General features: G+C 37.6%; 1 protein-coding gene across 1 annotated transcript in view; it reads left to right on the forward strand.

Annotated features, from left to right (window-relative positions):
* Positions 1 to 20,676, forward strand: part of GRM7 (glutamate metabotropic receptor 7) — an 832,554-nt gene that overhangs the window by 541,239 nt on the left and 270,639 nt on the right. Inside the window, exon 5 of the mRNA XM_047779652.1 lies at positions 20,272 to 20,412. Within this exon, the coding sequence (XP_047635608.1) occupies positions 20,272 to 20,412 (141 nt within the window). The remainder of the gene's footprint in view (positions 1 to 20,271; positions 20,413 to 20,676) is intronic.

The raw sequence follows: 20,676 nt of genomic DNA on the forward strand, positions 1-20,676 counted from the left end.
GCCTCTCTGAGTGGGTTATGGATCCGGCATTGCTGTGAACTGTGATGTAGGTCGCAGATGTGGCTTGGATCCTGCATTGCTGTGGCTGTGGTATAGGCCGGCAGCTCTAGCTCCAATTGGACCCCTAGTCTGGGAACCTCCATGTGCTATGGGCGTGGCTATAAATTGCAAAAAAAAATGAAAACAAAAACATTGTGTCATACACTAGGCACTATTTTTATTACATTAATTTTAAACATGATTAAAAGAAAGCCCTGTATTCAATGAAGCAAATACCATTCATCCGCCTAAACCCATCAAGTAGAATTGTTTTGTTTTAATCAGCGGTTCTCACCTGACAGTGATTTTTGCTCCCACTGAACATTTGACACTGCCTCGAAACCTTTGCCACACTTTAGGATGGAAAAGGTGATGCTGGCATCTAATGGGTAGAAACCAGGAATGCTGCTAACCCTTCTACAATGCATAAGGCAGCCCCACCGTAAAGAATTAACTGGCCACAGTTTCAATACTGCCAAGGCTGAGAAACCTTGCTTTAAATTTACCCAAAATGTCTAGGACATATACAGGTGGTGAGTAAGCTTCTGCCTTAAATTTTGAGAGAAAGTTGAAGAAAATGAAAAGATTCTGTGCAAAGATGGCCATTGCCTTGTAAAAATTTTCAGGTTATCATGTGGAAATTAAATTTAAAATGACCGCATATTCAGAAATCTTAAATTGAGGGGCTTGGCCCATAAGTACATTTTAATATCTTGCTGAAAGTGAGAAACCACCTAGGATATATGGTTCAGAATCACTTCAATGCATTAGTTTTACAGAGTACCTACTATGTGCTAACCATATTCTTGGTATTTGGCTATGGTGTAGGCAATCAGCTACAGCTCTGATTAGACCCCTAGCCGAGAAAACTCCACATGCCACAGGTGCAGCCCTAAAAAGCCAAAAAAAAAAAAAAAGTTCAAGGCAATGACATGAGAGCCAAAGGACAGGAACCTTTTAAATTTGAAGTCCTGTGCGAGTATCAAGTCATATGCTCATGACTTGACTCTAGATCTTACTGAACTGTAAGTTTCCACAAGTTCATACAATGTATGGCCTCTTCCTATTTTTCTGACAATTCCTCTCTATCTCCATTGATGGCTCCTTTATTTCTCTTTGACATTTTTAAATATGGGCATTCTCACTGTTTCTTTCTTCATCTGCTATTCTCCTTTTTGTGTACATTTTTCTTTTTAAAAAAATTATTAAATGTACTTTTTCTCTCAGTTCCAAACATCACATGCATTTTACTTTTGAATCTGTAGCTTTGCACTTCAGAGCGTTTTCCTTCATGATTCAACCATCACTGAAAGCACGGTGATTTGGAAATCACACCATCTTTCTAAATAAATCCTCAATCAGTCAATCAATTATTCTCTCAAGCCGTTCTTGTATCCACACCAACTTTTTTCCTCAAATTCTAGATTCAATCGCCAAGTCTTTCTTTTTTCTTCCTGAAGGTCCTTGTTTTCCATATGTACTTGTAAAACTTTCTACTCTAGTTTTCATGCTTCTTATTTCTTGGTCAACAGCTGCTATACTTGAAAGGCTCAGAGATGAGCCACAAAGACATAACTTTAAAGCCAGAGAATCTGGATGAAATCTAACCACATCCAGTAATGACTAGAATGCATTGATCATCCCCATGGGCAAATGACCCATGCTACCTCTGCTTTGCTTTTCTCACCCTGAAAAAATGTAGAGAATGTTAATTCCTAAGTCAGGGCTTTTGGAAGGTTTAAATAGGTCATTTCATGTAAATCACATAGTACCTAGAAATAGTAAATGCTCAACCAGGTTAATTGTTACTGGTTTTATTATAGGTTTCCATTGTCTCTTAAAGCTTTTCACATTGAGTTGTTAAGAGTATGGGTTTTCAAAAACAGACTAGGACTACGATATTTTTTCTGCCTTTTCCATTTGGCAGCGCTGGAAGTGGTATCTTCCCTGAAATACAAGTATGGACATTTCATAGTTAAGATTATTGTAACCAATTACATAGATGCATCTGTCATGTTGTCACTCAGCAAATGAGAACCCTCCCCCCAGTCTTGCTAGTGCAGTCCTCCTCAAGCCCTTCTGCCATCTCGGAATCTGCTCTTAAGAAATTACCTTCCATGATTTCACAATGCCTGTGAGATCATATCCAAACTCTTTGGTATTAAGACCCTCCACCGTCTGATTCCACTGTATCTTCACATAAGGTTCTGGTCTGCATAAAACATCTATTTGTCTGTTGATCACCCAGAAATGCATGCAGTATTACCACCCTTTCTTACTGCTATTATACTATGCTCTCTTTAACCCTTCCAGTGTGTATGAAGTCTGCATTTTCAAGGTTGAGTTCAGATCACATCTCTTCCATGGTATAAATGCACACAACTCCAGCCTGGCATTGCCCTTCTTTCCCTGAATTCCTGTAAAATTTATAGACCACCTTTAAAATTTTATATGGCTTTCTTCTCTTATTTCTTCTTGCATTGTGGTTAAAATCTTACCCTTTGCAATGAGGTAGATGTGTTCAGGTTGCAATTGTTAACTGTGAGCCTGTGGGCAAATTTTTTACACTATGTAACTTTCTGTTTACTCATTCACACAATAGGGGTAATAATAATAGCTAACTCATAGGATGTTTGTAAGGATTGAAAGAATACATTTAACACTCTGAGTGCAGAATAATTTATAAATTTTAATAAATATTACTCAGTCTTACTGTTATTGTTGTTTGCATGTCCTTATCTACCTTCAAAGACTGAAAGTGACTTGGAGTGAGGACTATGTATTATATGTTTTCATAATTTCTCTGCCATGGGGCCTCTAGCTTTAATTAATTTCTGCTGTGATTAATTTCTCTATTATGTCATTTTCTGATTTATTCCAAGACATATTTGAAATTTGGATGACAAAAAAAACACCATCCCTGGGGACTAATATGGAATTGTGTTCTTTTGATAATGCCACTAACCTGGGTAGCAAGCACAGGCTGTGCCCATAGTGGTCAAAAAACTGTCCCCTGGCAATTCATATGTTTTCTGCTTCTTGGAGGATGGGAAAGCTATCAGTAGGGCACTAGTGCAAACAGTGCTAACTGTATTTATTGTCAAAACATCATGATCAAAGTGAGACCATATTTATTATATCATCATATTTTTGTGTGTTTTGAGATTATTTTTATTATACTTGAACTATAATCTGTCAAGTTCTGCTCTACAGCAAAGTGACCCAATTGTACATATGTATACATTCTTTTTCTCACATTATCCTCCATCCTGTTGTATCACAAGTTATTTGGTATAGTTTCCTATGCTTTACAGCAGGATCTCATTGCTTATCCTCTTCAAATGTTACAGTTTGCATCTACTAACCCCAAACTCCCTGTCCATTTCCCTCCCCCTCCCCCTTGGCAACCATAAGTCTGTTCTTCATGTCTATGAATTTGTTTCTTTTCTGTAGATAGGTTCATTTGTGCCACACAGTAGATTCCAAAGTGGTATCATGTTGTATTTGCCTTTCTCTTTCTGACTTACTTCACTTAGTATGAGAATCTCTGGTTCCATCCATGCTGCTGAAAATGACATTATTTTATCTTTTTTATGGCTGAGTAGTATTCCATTGTGTATATGTATCACATCGTAATCCATTCACCTGTTTATAGACATTTATGTTTCCATGTCTTGGCTATTGTAAATGAGTTGGGGGTGCAATGAGTATGGGGGTGCAAGTATATTTTTGTCTGCAATGAGTATGGGGGGGTGTAAGTATATTTTTGAATGAAGGTTTTGTCTGGATGCGTGCCCAAGAATGGGATTGCTGCAACATATGGCAGTTCTATATTTTGTTTTCTGAGGTACATCACCATATGATTTGAATGCCAAGTCCATCCCTTTGCTTATGCTAAAATATAGAGCATGAAGTTCTCCCTCCAATGGTGTTCCATTGCAAAAGAAAAACAAGGATTTCTGTGTCTGAACCAAAAGGCAGAAAATTGAAGTTGTGCTTCTCTAATACAAATTACTTAGTAAAAAATTAAAGAAAAAAAATAAAATGTTGGTTATCATGCTGGAAATGTTCAAATACATTGATTATCACTGCTCTGCTATTTGTTTTCTGGTCTACTTTTTCCAGAGCCAGGAATGTTTGCTTTTTCTTGTAAAAACATATATCATCTCATCTCTGTAACTTCTGAATTTCTCTTCCTTTTGTTGTATGTGCCTGTGTGTATCCTACTTCTTGGCAATCTCCTTGAGAATAAGATCCACATCTGACTTATCCCTACATCAATATTAGTTACAACCCTTATAGTTGGCAATCAATGGCAGATACCCATTGGGATTTGTCTAAGCACAAAGGGGGGTATGTGATTTATTATAGATAAGGAGATGTCTTAGGGAATACAAGGAAAGGAGTATGCCTAGGTGTTAGAAATATATTCGCACCACATTCTTGAGTCCTGTAGAAAATGCAAGACACTCTTCTTTATTTTATTTTATTTTTTTTACATCCATGTCTCTTTTCTCTTGGCTTACTTCATCTTTTCCAAAGCAAACTGGCTGTTTCTACCTCCAAGTCTCCATGGCACCTTTCGGCAACTTCTCAGTTTACCTCTCCATTGTGAAAGGGAGCAGTTTGAGTTGAAACTGAAATTTCATTATTTCTAATTTTGGGCTCCAAGGGAATGGAAATCAGTTGACCCAGATTGTGTTAGGTACTCAGCCCTAACTCAATCAATTGACATGTAGTGCATCCAAATGAATATGTAAATAGATTTCTGGAAAATAGGCTCTAATAACCCACAAGCAGAAGAGAGGAGTTCAGAACAAATACCCTTTCCTATTGCAGCACCTAATGCAATGTCTCCACCTCAGAAGTATCTTAGTAACCACGGTGGTGAAAGAATGAAATGACCAAAATTTGCTTCTTGAACTTCATCTATATATGAAGACATTTATTCACACGTGACATCTATTCTCAGGTTGTTTTTACATTTCTGAAAGTATAATGTCTTCATCAATATAGTAAATAACACACAGAAAAATATACGTCAAAATAGAAGGCATTAGGAGTTGCTGGAATAGGAATCAAAAGGTGGGAATGTTAGATAATTTTACTAAAACCTGAAAATACCGTAAAAGGAAAGTCACCTTTGTCATGAAATTATTAGAAAATATTTTAAATATCAGTTTAAGCTTTTCTTGGTCTCCATATTTTTCTTCTTCTATATTTCCAGAAATTCAAATAGTAAATGGTCACATATTCATGATACTAGTATTGTTTTGCCAGGTTTTCCTTTCCCTTTGTTCATAGTCTTTTTTTTTTTTCTTTCAGATATGCATAACTAAAATCTTTCCTTAAAAACATTATTTATTTTCACCCAGTCTTTAGGCAGTGGCTAAATCTGTGATTAAGATGACAATGAAATATAATTTTGATAAAATTCCCTCTGGATTGTTATAGATGTCTGATTATGTAACTTTAGGTGTGGAGCTCACCGAAAACTTCTGGTTGTTGAGACATTTTTAGATTATAGTACAAAATGAAGATGGTAACCAGGCAACATAGTTCTTGTACAGTTATTAAAAATAAACTGTGAAGCTTCCACAATGCAGAATAATTCTCTGATAAGTTTGTCTGGCTTTCACTCTGTTTTTGACTGGAAAAATGGGTAAGTTTCATTTGTCGAACTATTTTGTTACCTATGGGTCAAATTCATTATTATGTAAAATTATGATTGTTGGAAAATCATATGCATGCATGGATGCCAGAATGATAATTTAATATGACTCAAAAAACATTAAACAATATATACATTATATACATTCACTATGTCCATACATTTATTAGTATGATGTTAAGTTCAAAAAAACATCAGTATATTCCATATATAGAAAGGAATTATCAATCAAAATTTTGGAAATCTTTAGTATAATGAGTAACAATTTTCAAAGTCTGGCACTGAGACACAATCAATTATGGCAACATACTTCAATCCTTATTTGATGTTTTAGGAGACATTTGAGGATGTGATTTTATCTAAGTAATCCTGATACATATAGCAAATATAGGTACCCTCAAGTGAAGGGACCTTGTCTTTTGTTTCTGATATCCCTTGGACAACATTTCTGGGACTGTATGTAAAATGGACATATGAGTGATCAACCCCCATAATATTCTAGAACAGGTGTTGTCAACACGGATTGCATGTCAGAAGCTCCTGAGAAGTTAAAAATGCTGATGCCTAGATGCACCAGCAGAAACTCTGATTTAGTTCTTCTGCCTTGGAGTCAGGGAATAGGGGTACTTTTTTTTTCCCACTTCTACACATCATTCCATGTATAGCCAGGGATATGAAGTCTGTTCTAGACATAAACTTTGCAAATATTCCTTTAGAACAGATGGTAGTCTTGGAAAGAGGGGCTAAACACACAGGAGGACCTGTGTGTGGTTAACAGTCCAAAGGAAATGCATCTAAAGCTAAGGTCTTGGCAAGGACTGTCCTTATCTAAAGGCCATCTTTTATGAAAGACAGATCTAATCTGGGAAACTTCCTAGCAAATCCTCAATAATTGTTTTTGATTTCATATGATCTTCTCCAGCTAGGTAATAAGGCCAGATGCCTATCTGAGAACTTAGTTTCATATTTCTTCTTGGATAAAAAGTATGGAAACCAAGATGTGGTCTTCAAATTCAGGAGACAGAGATGATTGATTCTTAAAGGTCTTTTTTTTTTTTTTTTTAAAAAGGTAAAGAAGGAACTTCCCTGAGATCTACTAGTCATAAAGAAGAACCTCAACCCTGCTGACAGCAGAAGTACAATAGCAGGATGTGTATTCTTTGAAATTTAGGAACTTTCAACCTGGTCCTTCTCTCCTACCAGGAGGCCTCTTGAGGCCTAGCAGAAAATCATAGAAAATTTAAACTCTTTTAATAACTACAGGAAAAAAAAAGAAAGAAAAAAGAAAATCTTGGCATTCTCATTCAAAGATGCTGCTCGATCAATAAACAATGATTTCAGTAGATCCTGTTATTCTTGGTTTTCCATAAAGGCAATTCCTAACATGTGCCATGTTTATTTCATGAAAATGGTGAACAGATTGTATTTAGCAAAAGCACAGTATAGTTTTCCTGAGTATCTTCTGAGAGATGTTATTGTACTGAGAGTTCTTTGAGAGCAGAGAATGGTATTTTTATGTCCAATGTGTGAAATACATGCAAAGCATTTAGAATAAAGCTTCAAGCACAGTAGCCACTCTATAAGTATTCAATGGTATTATCATTAATTTATTAAAATATTCATATTAAAGAATAGTACTTTATATGTAGATTCCCAGGAACAATTTCTTAAAAATATTCAATCATATCAAGGATGGCACATAAATTTATCTTTTAAAAAAGCCAGATCAACATTAGCTTTCTAAAGAACTAACTGTAAAGAAGCTGGAGACCAGTCTTCTTAGGACTGATTACCATGATTTATTGTTGATGTCTGCTATGGTTATATATGCAGGAAGTAATGGAATGAATGTATTTACTATGACTACTTTAAATAGTCATAAATAATAGATTCATAGATTACATTTATGAAAATATGGTATACACGGAAGTAGGAATTAGCTTGCCTCAGAGCATAACTGCTCTTCTACAAAGTTTTACTACTTGCAAGAGACTGAATAGAATAAGGAATAGAAATATATTTTGATGATTTATATTCATAAAATACATATAATACCTGTTTTACATGTATGTGCTTTTCTTTATATATGTTACATACAGCTATATATACTCAAATAGAAAGCATGGTTGAGTTAAAGTAAAATAAACATCATCCACCCTCCAGTAATAACTGACTATTGATATTTGATGAGTATTATACATATAAAAAATACTATCAAAATATTTTTAATTTTTTCATGTAATACATTAACATTAATTCTTGGTTTTTAGGTATACTCTTAAATTATTTTTTTTCAGCTAATGATGATGTCACTATATTTCTTAACTCAATGAATTTTATTACATTTATAATTGTACAATGATCATCACAACATAATTTTATAATATTTCCATCCCAAAACCCCAGCCCATCCCCTCCACCCCACAACCAGTCTCCTTTGGAAACCATAATTTTTTTCAAATTCTGTGAGTCAGTATCTGTTCTGCAAAGAAGTTCATTGTATCCTTTTTTTAGATTCCACATATAAGTGAAAGCATATGACATTGGTGTCTCACTGTCTAACTTCACTTAGCATGATAATTTCTAAGGCCATCCAAGTTGCTACAAATGCCACTATTTCATTCTTTTTATGGTTGAGTAATATTTCATTGTGTATATGTAGCACATCTTCTTTATCCACTCCTCTGTCAATGGATATTTAGGTTGCTCTGTAAAATTCTAATGACTATATACCATCACAGCATATAAATATTATGTAATCATGCATTTGGGGCATGAGAACTTAGATGATTCTAAGTTCTCATTGTTACAAATAGTGCTCAAGTTATCATTTTTATAACTACTTTTAAAACATCCTATTATTGAATTTATCAAACATCCGTAAATGTGGAGAAACTACTATAATAAACTCCCATGAGATGGTAACCTACCTTGAAATGCCATCAATAGTTTGCAAATCATGTTTAACTGTCCCCTATGAACTTTTATAGTGAAGGGACATTGTATTCCAGGCATTATATCTTCTCACCTAAAATATTTCAGTACACATTTATAATTGATAAGAACCAATTATTTACATAATCACCATGCTACATCAATATGATTAAATTAATAATTCTTTAATATCACCTAGCAGTTTACTCATCTTTTTTTTTTTTTATTTTGGTCACATCTACAACATGTGAAAGTTTGAACCAAACCCCTACAGTGACAACACTGGATCCTTAACCTGCTACACCACAAGGGAACTCTTACACACCTTTTCTAAAAAAATTCATATACTCATTCCTTTAGGTTAAGTCCTTTGAAGTAAAATTTCTAGAGCCAATAGTTTGTCCATTTTCTATAATTTTGTATACATAGCCCCATTTTCTTGCATGGTTAAGACTGGTGCAGTCAATATTGTACAGACTGAGCACCATGATTCTTATATTCATTGTTACTGGGAAGGAAAGAAAAATATGGAAATTTGGAATATCTTGAAAATAACATAATATGGATGGAGGAAGGGGAAGATTAGGAAGACAGGAGGGGAGGAAGGCAGGAAATTATAGCATTGAAAAACCCAAGCCAAAGCTCAAGAATGGTGCTGTAATCTTATTGATTGGTGCTTCTGAGTCAAGTTCTTTACTAGGGTTTTGTACAGAACACTTAAGCAGCAAAATCATTGTTTAAAGTTGAACATCATAATGAGGGTGGGTTAGCAGGAAGAAGAGCTGGAACCTTCCACCACACCTTGACCCACCACCCATTTCACACTCTGCAGAACAGCCTGTGGCCTCCAGGAATGTGGCTTCTTCAATTCCCATATCCTAAAGTATCCATTAGAGGGATGGCCCTTTGTCTTTCATCTCTACTACCTCTGCATCCTGAACTGTCTCAAAGCAACATATGTTCAGGCTGCTAAATTTACATGGCTGTAAATGGCATAAGAAAATGATGAGGGGCTTTCAAGGAGGGAAAGCGGGTACATTCTAGTGTCTGGAACTGATGCTAAAACTGTAGATATAGAAAACAAACTTATGGTTACCAAAGGGAGAAAGTAGGAAGAGATAAATTAGGAGTTTGGGATAAACAGATACATATTACTATACACAAAATAGACAGACAAGGACCTACTGTATAGCACAGGGAAACTTAATACTTATAATAACCTACAGTGGAAATAATCTGGAAAAATTATATATGTAATTGAATATTTTTTTATTTTTATTTTTTTTTATTTTTCCACTGTACAGCAAAGGGGTCAGGTTATACTTACATGTATACATTACAATTACATTTTTCCCCACCCTTTCTTCTGTTGCAACATGAGTATCTAGACAAAGTTCTCAATGCTATTCAGCAGGATATCCTTGTAAATCTATTCTAAGTTGTGTCTGGTAAGCCCAAGCTCCCGATCCCTCCCACTCCCTCCCGCTCCCATCAGGCAGCCACAAGTCTCTTCTCCAAGTCCATGATTTTCTTTTCCGAGGAGATGTTCATTTGTGCTGAATATTAGATTCCAGTTATAGGTGATATCATACGGTATTTGTCTTTGTCTTTCTGGCTCATTTCACTCAGTATGAGATTCTCTAGTTCCATCCATGTTGCTGCAAATGGCATTATGTCATTCTTTTTTTATGGCTGAGTAGTATTCCATTGTGTATATATACCACATCTTCCGAATCCAATCATCTGTCGATTGAATATTTTTGATGAACTTCTTATAAATTTTAAATCACAATTGTAAATCAACTATGTTTTAAGTAAAAATCTGTGTACATTAACAAGATGCATTTACTCAGCAACTTTGTTATTAGTTGGCCTACCCTTAATATTTTTCAATCTTTATATCCATCTGTGAGGAAGGTACTTCCATCCACACTTTATAGATGAGAAAATGGAGGTACCACTTTAAGTATTTTCTGGAAAAAGTGAAAAAAAAATAGGTGAATAAATTAGTGAAAAAAAAAGAATAAGTGAACAGATATACAGTTCAATAACAAAACTCAAACAATAGAAACCTGAGAGATCAGCTCAGCATAAGTTAGAGAAATAGGTAGAAGTTGTCAAAGCAAGGATTCAAAGTCAGGATCATTTGACTTCAAAGCCAGGATCTTAATAATTGGGTATTTCATGCTTTGTTCCTAATGCTAAAGGTCAAATTTTCCTAATTTCTTCTTCTTGTTCTTTCTTTCTCACCTTATGTGTGCCTGTTAAGATATTTAATATTTATACTCTTAATATGTGCCATACATTGTTTTAAACACTGCATACATCCTCACATCTAAGCCTGATATTGATCCTGTAGAGTAGATTTTATCATCTTCCCTATTTTATAGACTGCACAACTTAGACTGATTAGGTTATTTGCTCGAGGTCATCTAGCTGTCAAGTAACACTGCACCCTCAAGTTCCAGAGTCTACTTTCAACCATTTTAACCATTAAACTATGAATTTAATATGTGCTGTTGATACTCATATTCATTCGCATGTAAGTATATTCAGATTATGGAAAGTGCCCTTCTGTTTCCCAGGCAGTTTAAAGGAATGAAAAATGGCAGGCATTCTAACATTATATAATATGCTACAGCCCTTTAGAGGCATTTTGCAGAATAATATTGCAAACATTATTCCCTCTACCTCATCCATAAATACTCCCCATGGGATTTTTGTTCTTGGTGGAATAATTTCCATAGCAATAATTCTTATTTGTTTTCTCAAAAATAATGGCTGGTTTCCACCACTCTCATTAACAGATAGAGCCATCAAATTTGTGGGTGCATCTGAGAGCCTAAATTTGTCCCAATAGATCAGTAATGATCTTCCTGCCAAACTGATTTACATGTCTCCAACTTTAATTTACTTCCATAAATGTTTACTGAAACTTGAATTGGGAAGGCGGAGATGAGGAGGGCACAGACTTTGTCTGCCAGGAACTTGGACGTTTCTGGAGAGAAGCAGACAAAGAGCTGACTGCCTGTAGCACTGCCCAAGTACAGGCAGGACAAGGACAGAGGGTACTGGGGAACATGCCACATGATACCCAAACCCACAGAAGACATCCTGAAGCTGGGGGGTCTCAAGCCAAAGGGTCCTAAAGCCAAGAATCCCCAGTTCTTAGAGCTGTGCAAAATTCACTCTCTTATGGAGACTGGAAACCCCAGGTTCATTATTAACTATGGTTAAATCCATGAAATGCTTCCCACATTTCTTGTGGGCTAATGCAATGTTAAACTTCTAATGGGATCCAATTTGATCATTGTAATTTCTGTTGCAGGAGGTCATTGAGAGGATGTGATCTTTGGTTGACATTAAAGCTGGACCTACCATTCCCTCAGTGGGAGCCATTTTCCTAGGAAGTAGCCTTTAGAAGCTAAGGCTATGTGGCTGAAATAAGTGACTAGACCATTTTAGGTCCTCTATGTAAACTTTTAAGATTCTGACAGAGGGCCACTCAAGACCAGGCTTGTATGTGAGTTCCCTTGCTTATTATAACCACCCCTTACCAATATGGAATGCTTTTTCTCTCTTTTTTTGGTCTCTCCTCCCTGTGTATGGGGGCTAGTTTCAGATGTCACCTGGGGAACTCTCAACTTTGTGACTCAACATGTTATCCAACTGGTTGATTTTTATTAGATTATTATTAAAACGGCACTGTTCCTAGTGACTTGAAATGCTAAATTCATTCTCTATTATATGACATTCTCATGTGCAGCTGGGTTTATTTCTGGATTCTGTGTTTTACTCAAATGGCCCATAGACCTCCCCAGTCTTGTGTCAAAATTACTCTTTTTATTCCTGGAGATTTATAATCTGTTGTCACAGTATCATACCTGGTAGTATTTGTCCTCCTATTCTTCACCTCCCTTTGTCAACATCACCCAACACTAGAATACTTGCTCTTCTTTTTAAGATTTCTTTGGGCCTTTATATTTTCTCCATATGAATGTTAAAAGAAGCTCATCTAGCTCTTGAAAAAGAACATGTTAATATTTTCTATTAGGATCATAGAAAACTTACAAATTAGCTTCAAGGGAATGGAAATAAGGAAAATCTTAAAACTCTAATGATAGACAAAAGGCAACCTGACTAAATGGAAAGATATACTTAGTCCTAGGTTTTTTTTTTTTTTTTTTTGGTAGCTGTTTTAGTTGTGGTTGTCACTTCTACACATCTTATAAGTAATTTTATTTGAGTATATGAAAATAGATGATTTCTCTCAATTTTATATCCTGCTGTTCTTCTACATTTCATTCTTTCACGTAGCTTTGTCAAGGATACTTTCTTAGGACCCTGGGATAATATTTCTCATTTCAGTAGAGTTTGTATATCACTAAAATTGCAGGCAAATTGTGTTAGATGCATTTCTCAGTGGTGGAAATCTCACTGTAACAACCCCATACATCTTACACATGAGAAAAGAGGCGAGAATGGAGACATTCAGAGATGGTAAGGGGCTGCTATGAACAGAAATACTCAGGCCACCGGAAGAAATAGATGTTTTTCAGCACCTGCTGATGGCTGCCACATGGGAATGGGGTCTGTGTTCCCAGACTGTCTATCTTTATTACAAGGGAAGCTAGAAATCTGCCCTCTCAAATGAAATCTCCTGATCTTTTAAAATAAAGTATTCTGCAGCAAAACAGAAAGGGCAAGTCTATAGGTTAAATATATTCCAAAAACCATCAGTATATCACATCTGGGAAACAAAAAATATCATTCAGATGGGAGAAGCTGTAGAAAGGGATGCCAACATGGAATTTTTTATTTATTGTGGTTGTATTCATTTTCTGGGGCTACCATAATAAATAGCCACAAACTTGGTGGCTTAAAACAACAGAACTTGATTTTCTTACCGTTCTGGAGACTGAAAGTCTGAAATGAAGGTATTGACAGGGCCCTGCTTCCTCCAAAGTTGCTAGGAGAGGATCTTTCCTATCTCTTGTAGCTTCTGGGGGCTCCAAGGGTCCCTTGGTTTGTGGCTGCATCTCTGCCTCCAGCTCCACCCACCCAGCCTTTTCTATGGCTTCCTCTTCCTGTGCTTCCCTCTCCTGTGTGTGTCTTTTCAGGATACCAGTCATTGGATTTAAGCCGGGCACACATAATCCAGGATGATCTTGTCTCAAGAGTCTTTACTACATTTTCAGTATAACTTCTTCTTAGGCTATGTCCAAATATGTTCCCAATGAGGTCATACTAACATGTTCACAGGATTAGGAGATGGATATCTCTTTTAGGGGGCACAGTGTAACCAAATACAGTGAGTTATAGAAATAGAAAAGGGCATGAGACAAATCCTTGCTTTCAAAATACTTTTGTTCTGATTTACCCTCTCAATAGCAGGGAAAGTGATTTTTCTGCTGCTTCTGCTTATCAATGTCACATGCCTCTGTTTTCCCTCCACTCCCTTCCCTCCACTCCCATCCTATTCCTCTCCCTTCCCCTCCACTCCCTTCCTTTCTATCTTTTCCTTTCTTTCCCACCTACTTCCATCCTCCTTCCTCCCCTTCCTCTTCTCTCTCCTCTCTTCCTTCCCCTCTCCTCCTCCCTCTCCCCTTCCCTTCTTCCTCTTGTCTCCTGTCCTAAACTTCCTTCTTTTTCTTCCCCCTCTCCCTCTCCTTCCCCCCCTTTCCCTCTCTTTCCCTATCTGTTTTTTTTTCTCCTTTTCTTCTTTTTCATACATCATTTCATTCATCTATTCTGTTGGTATCACATCCCTTGGATGTGCCAGGAGCTGCATTTCTGAATCCTGACCACCTCCTTCCAGAGTCAGAGGCAGATCAGGAAGAGCTAAGATCCTCTCCTTTACAGGCTGATGTATAGGAAGTCTTGGATACTCCCTGCCACTTTGGCTGCCATGGATCTTCTAACCTGCAATGCCTGGTTTGTGTGGATAAGGCAGCAATCAGGGCTACTGGTCACTTTCTGAAGCCTCATGAAGCCCCGTTAGTATCTGTCAGTCTTCCTTCACCCTGGCCAAACAGGCAGCTATGACCTCTAAACCCCCCTTCTTGACACTTTGATAGTTTTCCTTTCATGCCATACGCTCCTGAGAGCTTTCTTCCTTTTCAGCTGGAAAGGTCACTCCCCACACATAACGCCAGGATGAATTATGTGTCTATTGATTTGCACACACTTGTCTAGACCACAAATTTCAGGAGTTTGAAGGAAGCACCTCAGTTAAAAGAGCAAAGAACCAGATAAATGTAGTTTTGCAGTACCAGCTAAAATCCTGCTTATTATTTCTGTGCTGATCTAAGTTTACTCCCAAGATTAAAGGAGTATTATTCAACTTGTAACCAACGGGATATTCACCTTAGAATCACATGGAGATTAATTTCTGAAATTGAAATCATCTGTCCAACAAAAGCAACAATTTAATACTAAGAATTTTATCAGCTCCACGTAAAAGAATGACCTTTCTCCCTTCTTTTAATTCTTACTCTGTTTTCTCTGAACTGAAACCTTTGTCTCTTAAAACCAGATAATTTAACTAATAATAAATGGATGTGTATCCAGATCACTTTTTTCATGAGCTCTAGTAGAAATGAAAAGAATGAATCCATTAACTTTGATACACACACACACACACACATGCATTTATTATTAGATTTAGAGTAATTCTTATTTCTGGTTATATTTATGACTCTGTTGCACTTTGGAAACTGTGCATCTTGTACTAAATAGGCTGATCCTTAAAAAGTAAGTAAATGAAATTGCTAGGCTATATAACCTGTAATAAACTTGGGGAAAAAACAAAAAGGACCAGATCTGACCTTCTTCTGTGAGCTTGGCCTCTGTGTTGTCAGCTATCTGGGGGATTCTGATACCTACCCAGTTGTGTTAATCACTTCTCTACAATATGGGAGCAAAAACCAAGGTCTGGAATTAGCCAGACTTGGGCCCCAGTTCCTCTCTGAGCCTTAGTTTCTACCTCTGAAATGTGCATAGTCCTATATCCTAGGATTTATGAGACATAATACAAAAATATATATGTATAATGCTTATTATTTATCTAACTATTGCTGCAAATTTTTATATGACCAAATATAAATCTGATATCAGGATTTTTGACAACTACTTAGAAGACTAATTTGTTCATATATTTATCCATACATTGGAGATTTATATATATATATATATATATATATATATATGTCATGAGTTTATTAGAATTTTAGAAGCAACCCTAGTTTTCATATACATAGAAGATAGTCCATTTATGTGGGCTGATTTTGAGGCCTAATATATTTTATAATGCAAGAATGATTTTAGTATCTATAAGGCATAGCTGTAACATCTGACTAAATGTTCAATCTCTCCCCATCCCCACTCCCAATTCAAACCTGTTTTCCCCATGTTTCATCATTATGTCTGCCCCCTCCAGGCAGCCCTCTTTGATTCCCTATCACAGTTCTATCTCTGTGCTCACAAAATACCATGTACCCTTCCTTCATGGAAGCTACCACAGTTGTAATGTTATACTTATTTGAATAATTTTTCAAGTCTGTTTTCCCCACCAGGCTGGCTCTAAGTCCTGTGGACGGCCAAGTATGTTTTCATCCTAAGATTTGTGAGTGCAGAGAATAGGGTCTGGCACAGAGTAGGTGCTCAGTTAAATAGTAATGTATGCCTTTGTTTACTGAAGAACCAATAGTTCGTATTTTACTTTATCAGGTACAACGCTGAATGCTTTATAAATAATAATTTTAGTAATTCACATAACAACCCTATGAGGTAGGTATTGATATCAACACCACTTTATAGATGATAAAAAATGAATTGAATCATCTGCTCAAGTTCATGCAGTTGAAACCCACCCTTGTGACTCTGATGTCTAGTTCACTACTACACTTTGGCTTTGGTACTGACAGGAAGAATGTGCCCTTATCCTACAGGTTGGCAGTTCAAGTCTCTAGGAAAATACCAAAAAGCCAATATATGTTATGTTGGTACCTGGCTGTGGGCTCTGAGTTTCTCCTCAAGGCCATGGGCTTTCAGAAGAGGTAGTGAAGACACAAGGGTATATCAAGTTACCTTCTTAGAAACCCCAAAACATTGAGCCAGGGTTGAAATTACTGAGTGGGGAGCACAGAGTGATAAGAGAGAAATAGGGGAGGAACAGAGTGATAAAAGAGAAATAGGCGAGTAACGTAGACTTTAAGGACGCAAAGGAATCCCAAGCAGCAAAGCCCAGGGTTGTACAGATGGAGCACATGCACCAGTAAAATTCATCCATGGATCACACAGCACCTTCCACCTACCCCCAATATCCACAGGCTGCAGGATGCAAGGCAGGGTTCCTATCACATTGAGCAGGGTATTAAGCCAAACTCTCACTGTAGAAGCAAAGCGAAGGCTCTATCAACTGAACCAAGGCAAAAATTGGAGGCTTAGAAGGTGACAATGCTGAGATTTAACAGACTGGGCTGGAACTGTTTAAATCCCAGCTGCAAAAGCTCAGGATTTTCTCTAGAGCCCTGGGTGATAGCAACATCACCTGGGTCTTATTTAAACGCCAGAATTGGAGAAGCCCTGCTTCTCAAAGCTTGAGCTACTTGTGTGGCCCTGGGGCATTTTAAACACACAGCCTCTTTGGTTCAACCCAAACCTCAGGAATCAAGACTTACATCTGGTGAGATGCCCAGGAAATCTGACTGAGCATTTCTTGGGAAAGTGAAGGCCAAATTCAGCTTACAAATGAGCCCTTGCTCTGAGGAAGAGGAGAAGGAGAAGGAAGTGGAGAGTGTGAGTAAAAGGACAGAGGTTCTGTCTGGGAAAGTCTGCTCCTCATCCACTTCCTGTCATTGTGCAGGCTTTCCAGAAATCTGTTGCTTCTCACTTAGGAGGGGTTTGCTCCTTTCTCTTCCTTTTCTCTTTTAAATGCACCACCATCACCTACCAACATGTTAGCTGCATGCAGTCCTTCCTTCAGCAGTATGTTTTTTTGTATTTCTGGCAGACACAGGCTGGAGACAGAGGTGTTTTTACGTGATGGGCTTTTTTAGTGATGAGGTTTCCTCTGAAGATATTTTCTTAGGAGCGGAGGTATGTAGATATTGGTGCTCTAATTGGAATGATTTTAGTAGTTCCTGTTCTGCATCTGGTTTAAGGTTCAGACCTGTGGCATGTGGCCAAAGAGTTGAAGTCTATTTGAGTTTTGTTGAAGACCCTTTTTCCTTAAGAATGTATTGTTTGGAGGTTGCATAGAGGGACTCGGTGTGTTATGCTAATGAAGAAATATTTTGATCATCTGTGGCTGCAAAACAAACTGACTCAAATGGTAGTGGTTTAAAGGACAAATCACCAGATTTCTGCAATAGGAGCTGATCTAAGCTGAGTGGTTCTATTGCAGTCAGCCAGAGGGCTGCAGAGTCTGCAAAGGCTTTGATGAGAGGGCTGGGGTCGAGCTGGTGCCTCTCTCTCCACATGATTTCCCATCCCCTAGTCACTCCTCTGAGAGTGTGGTGGCTGCTTCCAATAAGGAATCTCACAAAGGCAAGGCACAGTGAGTAAAGGATTTTCCAGCCTCTGCTTGCATCGCACCTGCCAATGTCCTATGAATGAAGAGGCAGGCTGTGTAAAAGGGGACACACACACAGGTATGGAGCCCAGGAAGCATCGTCCATCAGGGGCCACCAATGTCACAGGAAATGTCACTGTTGCTTTTTTCAAAAACCTTGCATGGGATGGGGGTAGCAATGCATAGAAAAGTTAATTATTCATCAGTATGAGTGTATGTGCATAGGTACATGAGCAAGTGCATACACTTACTATTCCCGGAAACTCAGGGGAACTTACCTTTTTCCCCCAAAGATTCCTCTTTATTTAGGAATCATTATTCTACTCAACAGTCATCTGAAGCCAGGGTCATGGGAGAAGAATGAAGTGGGAGAGGACTTCCAGCCAGACAGATGGATCTATCAGTATTGATACCAGAATCAGATTAGAAGCTACGGCTTGATAAATCTCAAATCAGTGAAGGCAGAGGATATAAAAGGACATTTGGCTGGATACCAGTTCAAGAATCATGTTCTGAAAACAGCCTAAAAAATAACCTAAGAGTTGTAGAATGCTCTTTTTATTTTCCTTAAAATAGTATATAGTCTCCAGTGCTTTACATGCTTTCTTTTCTTTGTTCTCCTCTCACTTGTTTCAAACTTTCCATTTGTCATAGAATACTATATGTCAAGCCATGAATGTAGTGGTAAATGAAATTTACTTGACGTGCTCCTTTTGTGAAGTTTAGAGTTGGGCACTATCTTTTTCTTATGGCCTTAAAGTTAACTTTGAATAATTTTAACAATGTGAAAATAGGTCCTTCTTTTTCTGTGGTTCTTGACCTTAAACTCGGTGAATTTCCAAAGTCTTCCCATGGCTACGAACAAGACGCTATGAGGCAAGTAGGTGGTGTCATCTTCATCTTCCAAGTAAATGAAAGGGAGATAAGAATTGTCCAGGGTGTAGCTGTTCATAACTTAGAGAAACTAGTGGAGATGGAATTCAAGGCCAACCCTTGGAATAGTTAATCTAGTCTGATTCTCAAAGGACATTTGGACTCCACTGGAACATTTAAAGGTGCATCTTCCAAAAGAGGTAGCTAGACATTTCCTGGGGACTTATTCTCTCTCTCTCTCGTTTTATTTTTATGACCATACCTGTAGCATATGAAAATTCCTGGCCAGGGGTCAAATTGGAGCTGCAGCTGAGACCTACACCACAGCCACAGCAATAATGGATCTGAGCTGCATCTACAACCTACACGGCAGCAACTCCAGATTCTTAACCCACTGAGCAAGGCCATGGATGGAACCCACATCCTCACAGAGACAATGTCAGGTCCTAAACCCACTGAGCAGCATTGGGAACTCACATGCGACTTGGTCTCATAGGACTGCTCATCTACTACTCTTTATGAACATTTAAGCTTATGTTAGGGTCAGTTTATCTATGGCCTCTTCAGAAACTCACTTCCCTTTTGACTGGAAAGTCATTTACATGATGTGTCTTTACTAAATGCAAGAGGGCTCTTAAAATGATAATGACAGATAAGTAGCTCACATGGTTAGGGATGCAGAATATGACATAGCAGTTGAACTTGGGTGCTTTATGATTTCTTCTAAGACTCTCTTTTTTTCATTGGCAAAATGGAAATGATAGCAACTACCCGATAGGCTGTTGAGGTGAATGAAAGAAAGGTTCTATGTAATGCAAAGAGCCTGGTTCATAGTAAGCACTAAAATGACCACTTACTATCTTGATGATGCTGAAGACGCTTTGTCCCTGATCTAGCTCTTTGGTGAAACAAGGGATGCTGTGATTACTCTGTCACTGCTAAGGTCTCTAATGCATATTTCACTGGGAAATGTCATTTGTCGGCCACACATGTCATGCCTGACATATTGAACTAGGGATTTTGCCATAGGTTAGCATTAGATTCTCCCCCCCCTTTTTTTATTGACACAAAAGAGCATCCAATCTACTAAAACAAAGAAAAGCCCATCACTGGTATTATTATTTTCAAATGTTCCAGCAGTGCCCCGCAAGCAATGACCTTTTCACTTAACTCTGTTTAGGGTTTGATGCCTATTTTACGTCCCGCACGCTTGAAAACAACAGAAGAAATGTCTGGTTTGCCGAATACTGGGAGGAAAACTTCAACTGCAAGTTGACGATTAGTGGGTCAAAGAAAGAAGACACAGATCGCAAATGCACAGGTAATTTCATTCTCGATGTCCTTCTCCTGTTACTTTACGTGGCCAGCATTGAAATGTCTGCAGAGCTGACAGAAGGAAGCTTGGCTGGAGACAAATTGAAAAAGTAAATTGAATTTTACTAGATTGTTCAGAAAATGGAACAAGAGCATAAGTCTTGCAGGACAAGAGAAGTAGAGACAAGAATATATTCCTTCCTGCATGTCCATCTAGCAGTATTTGACATTTTCATTGATTTTTGAATCCAGAAGAGGTCATGTTGCCTTG

This window comes from Phacochoerus africanus, chromosome 1, assembly GCF_016906955.1.
Source record: "Phacochoerus africanus isolate WHEZ1 chromosome 1, ROS_Pafr_v1, whole genome shotgun sequence".
NCBI classification, from domain to species: Eukaryota; Metazoa; Chordata; class Mammalia; order Artiodactyla; family Suidae; genus Phacochoerus; species Phacochoerus africanus.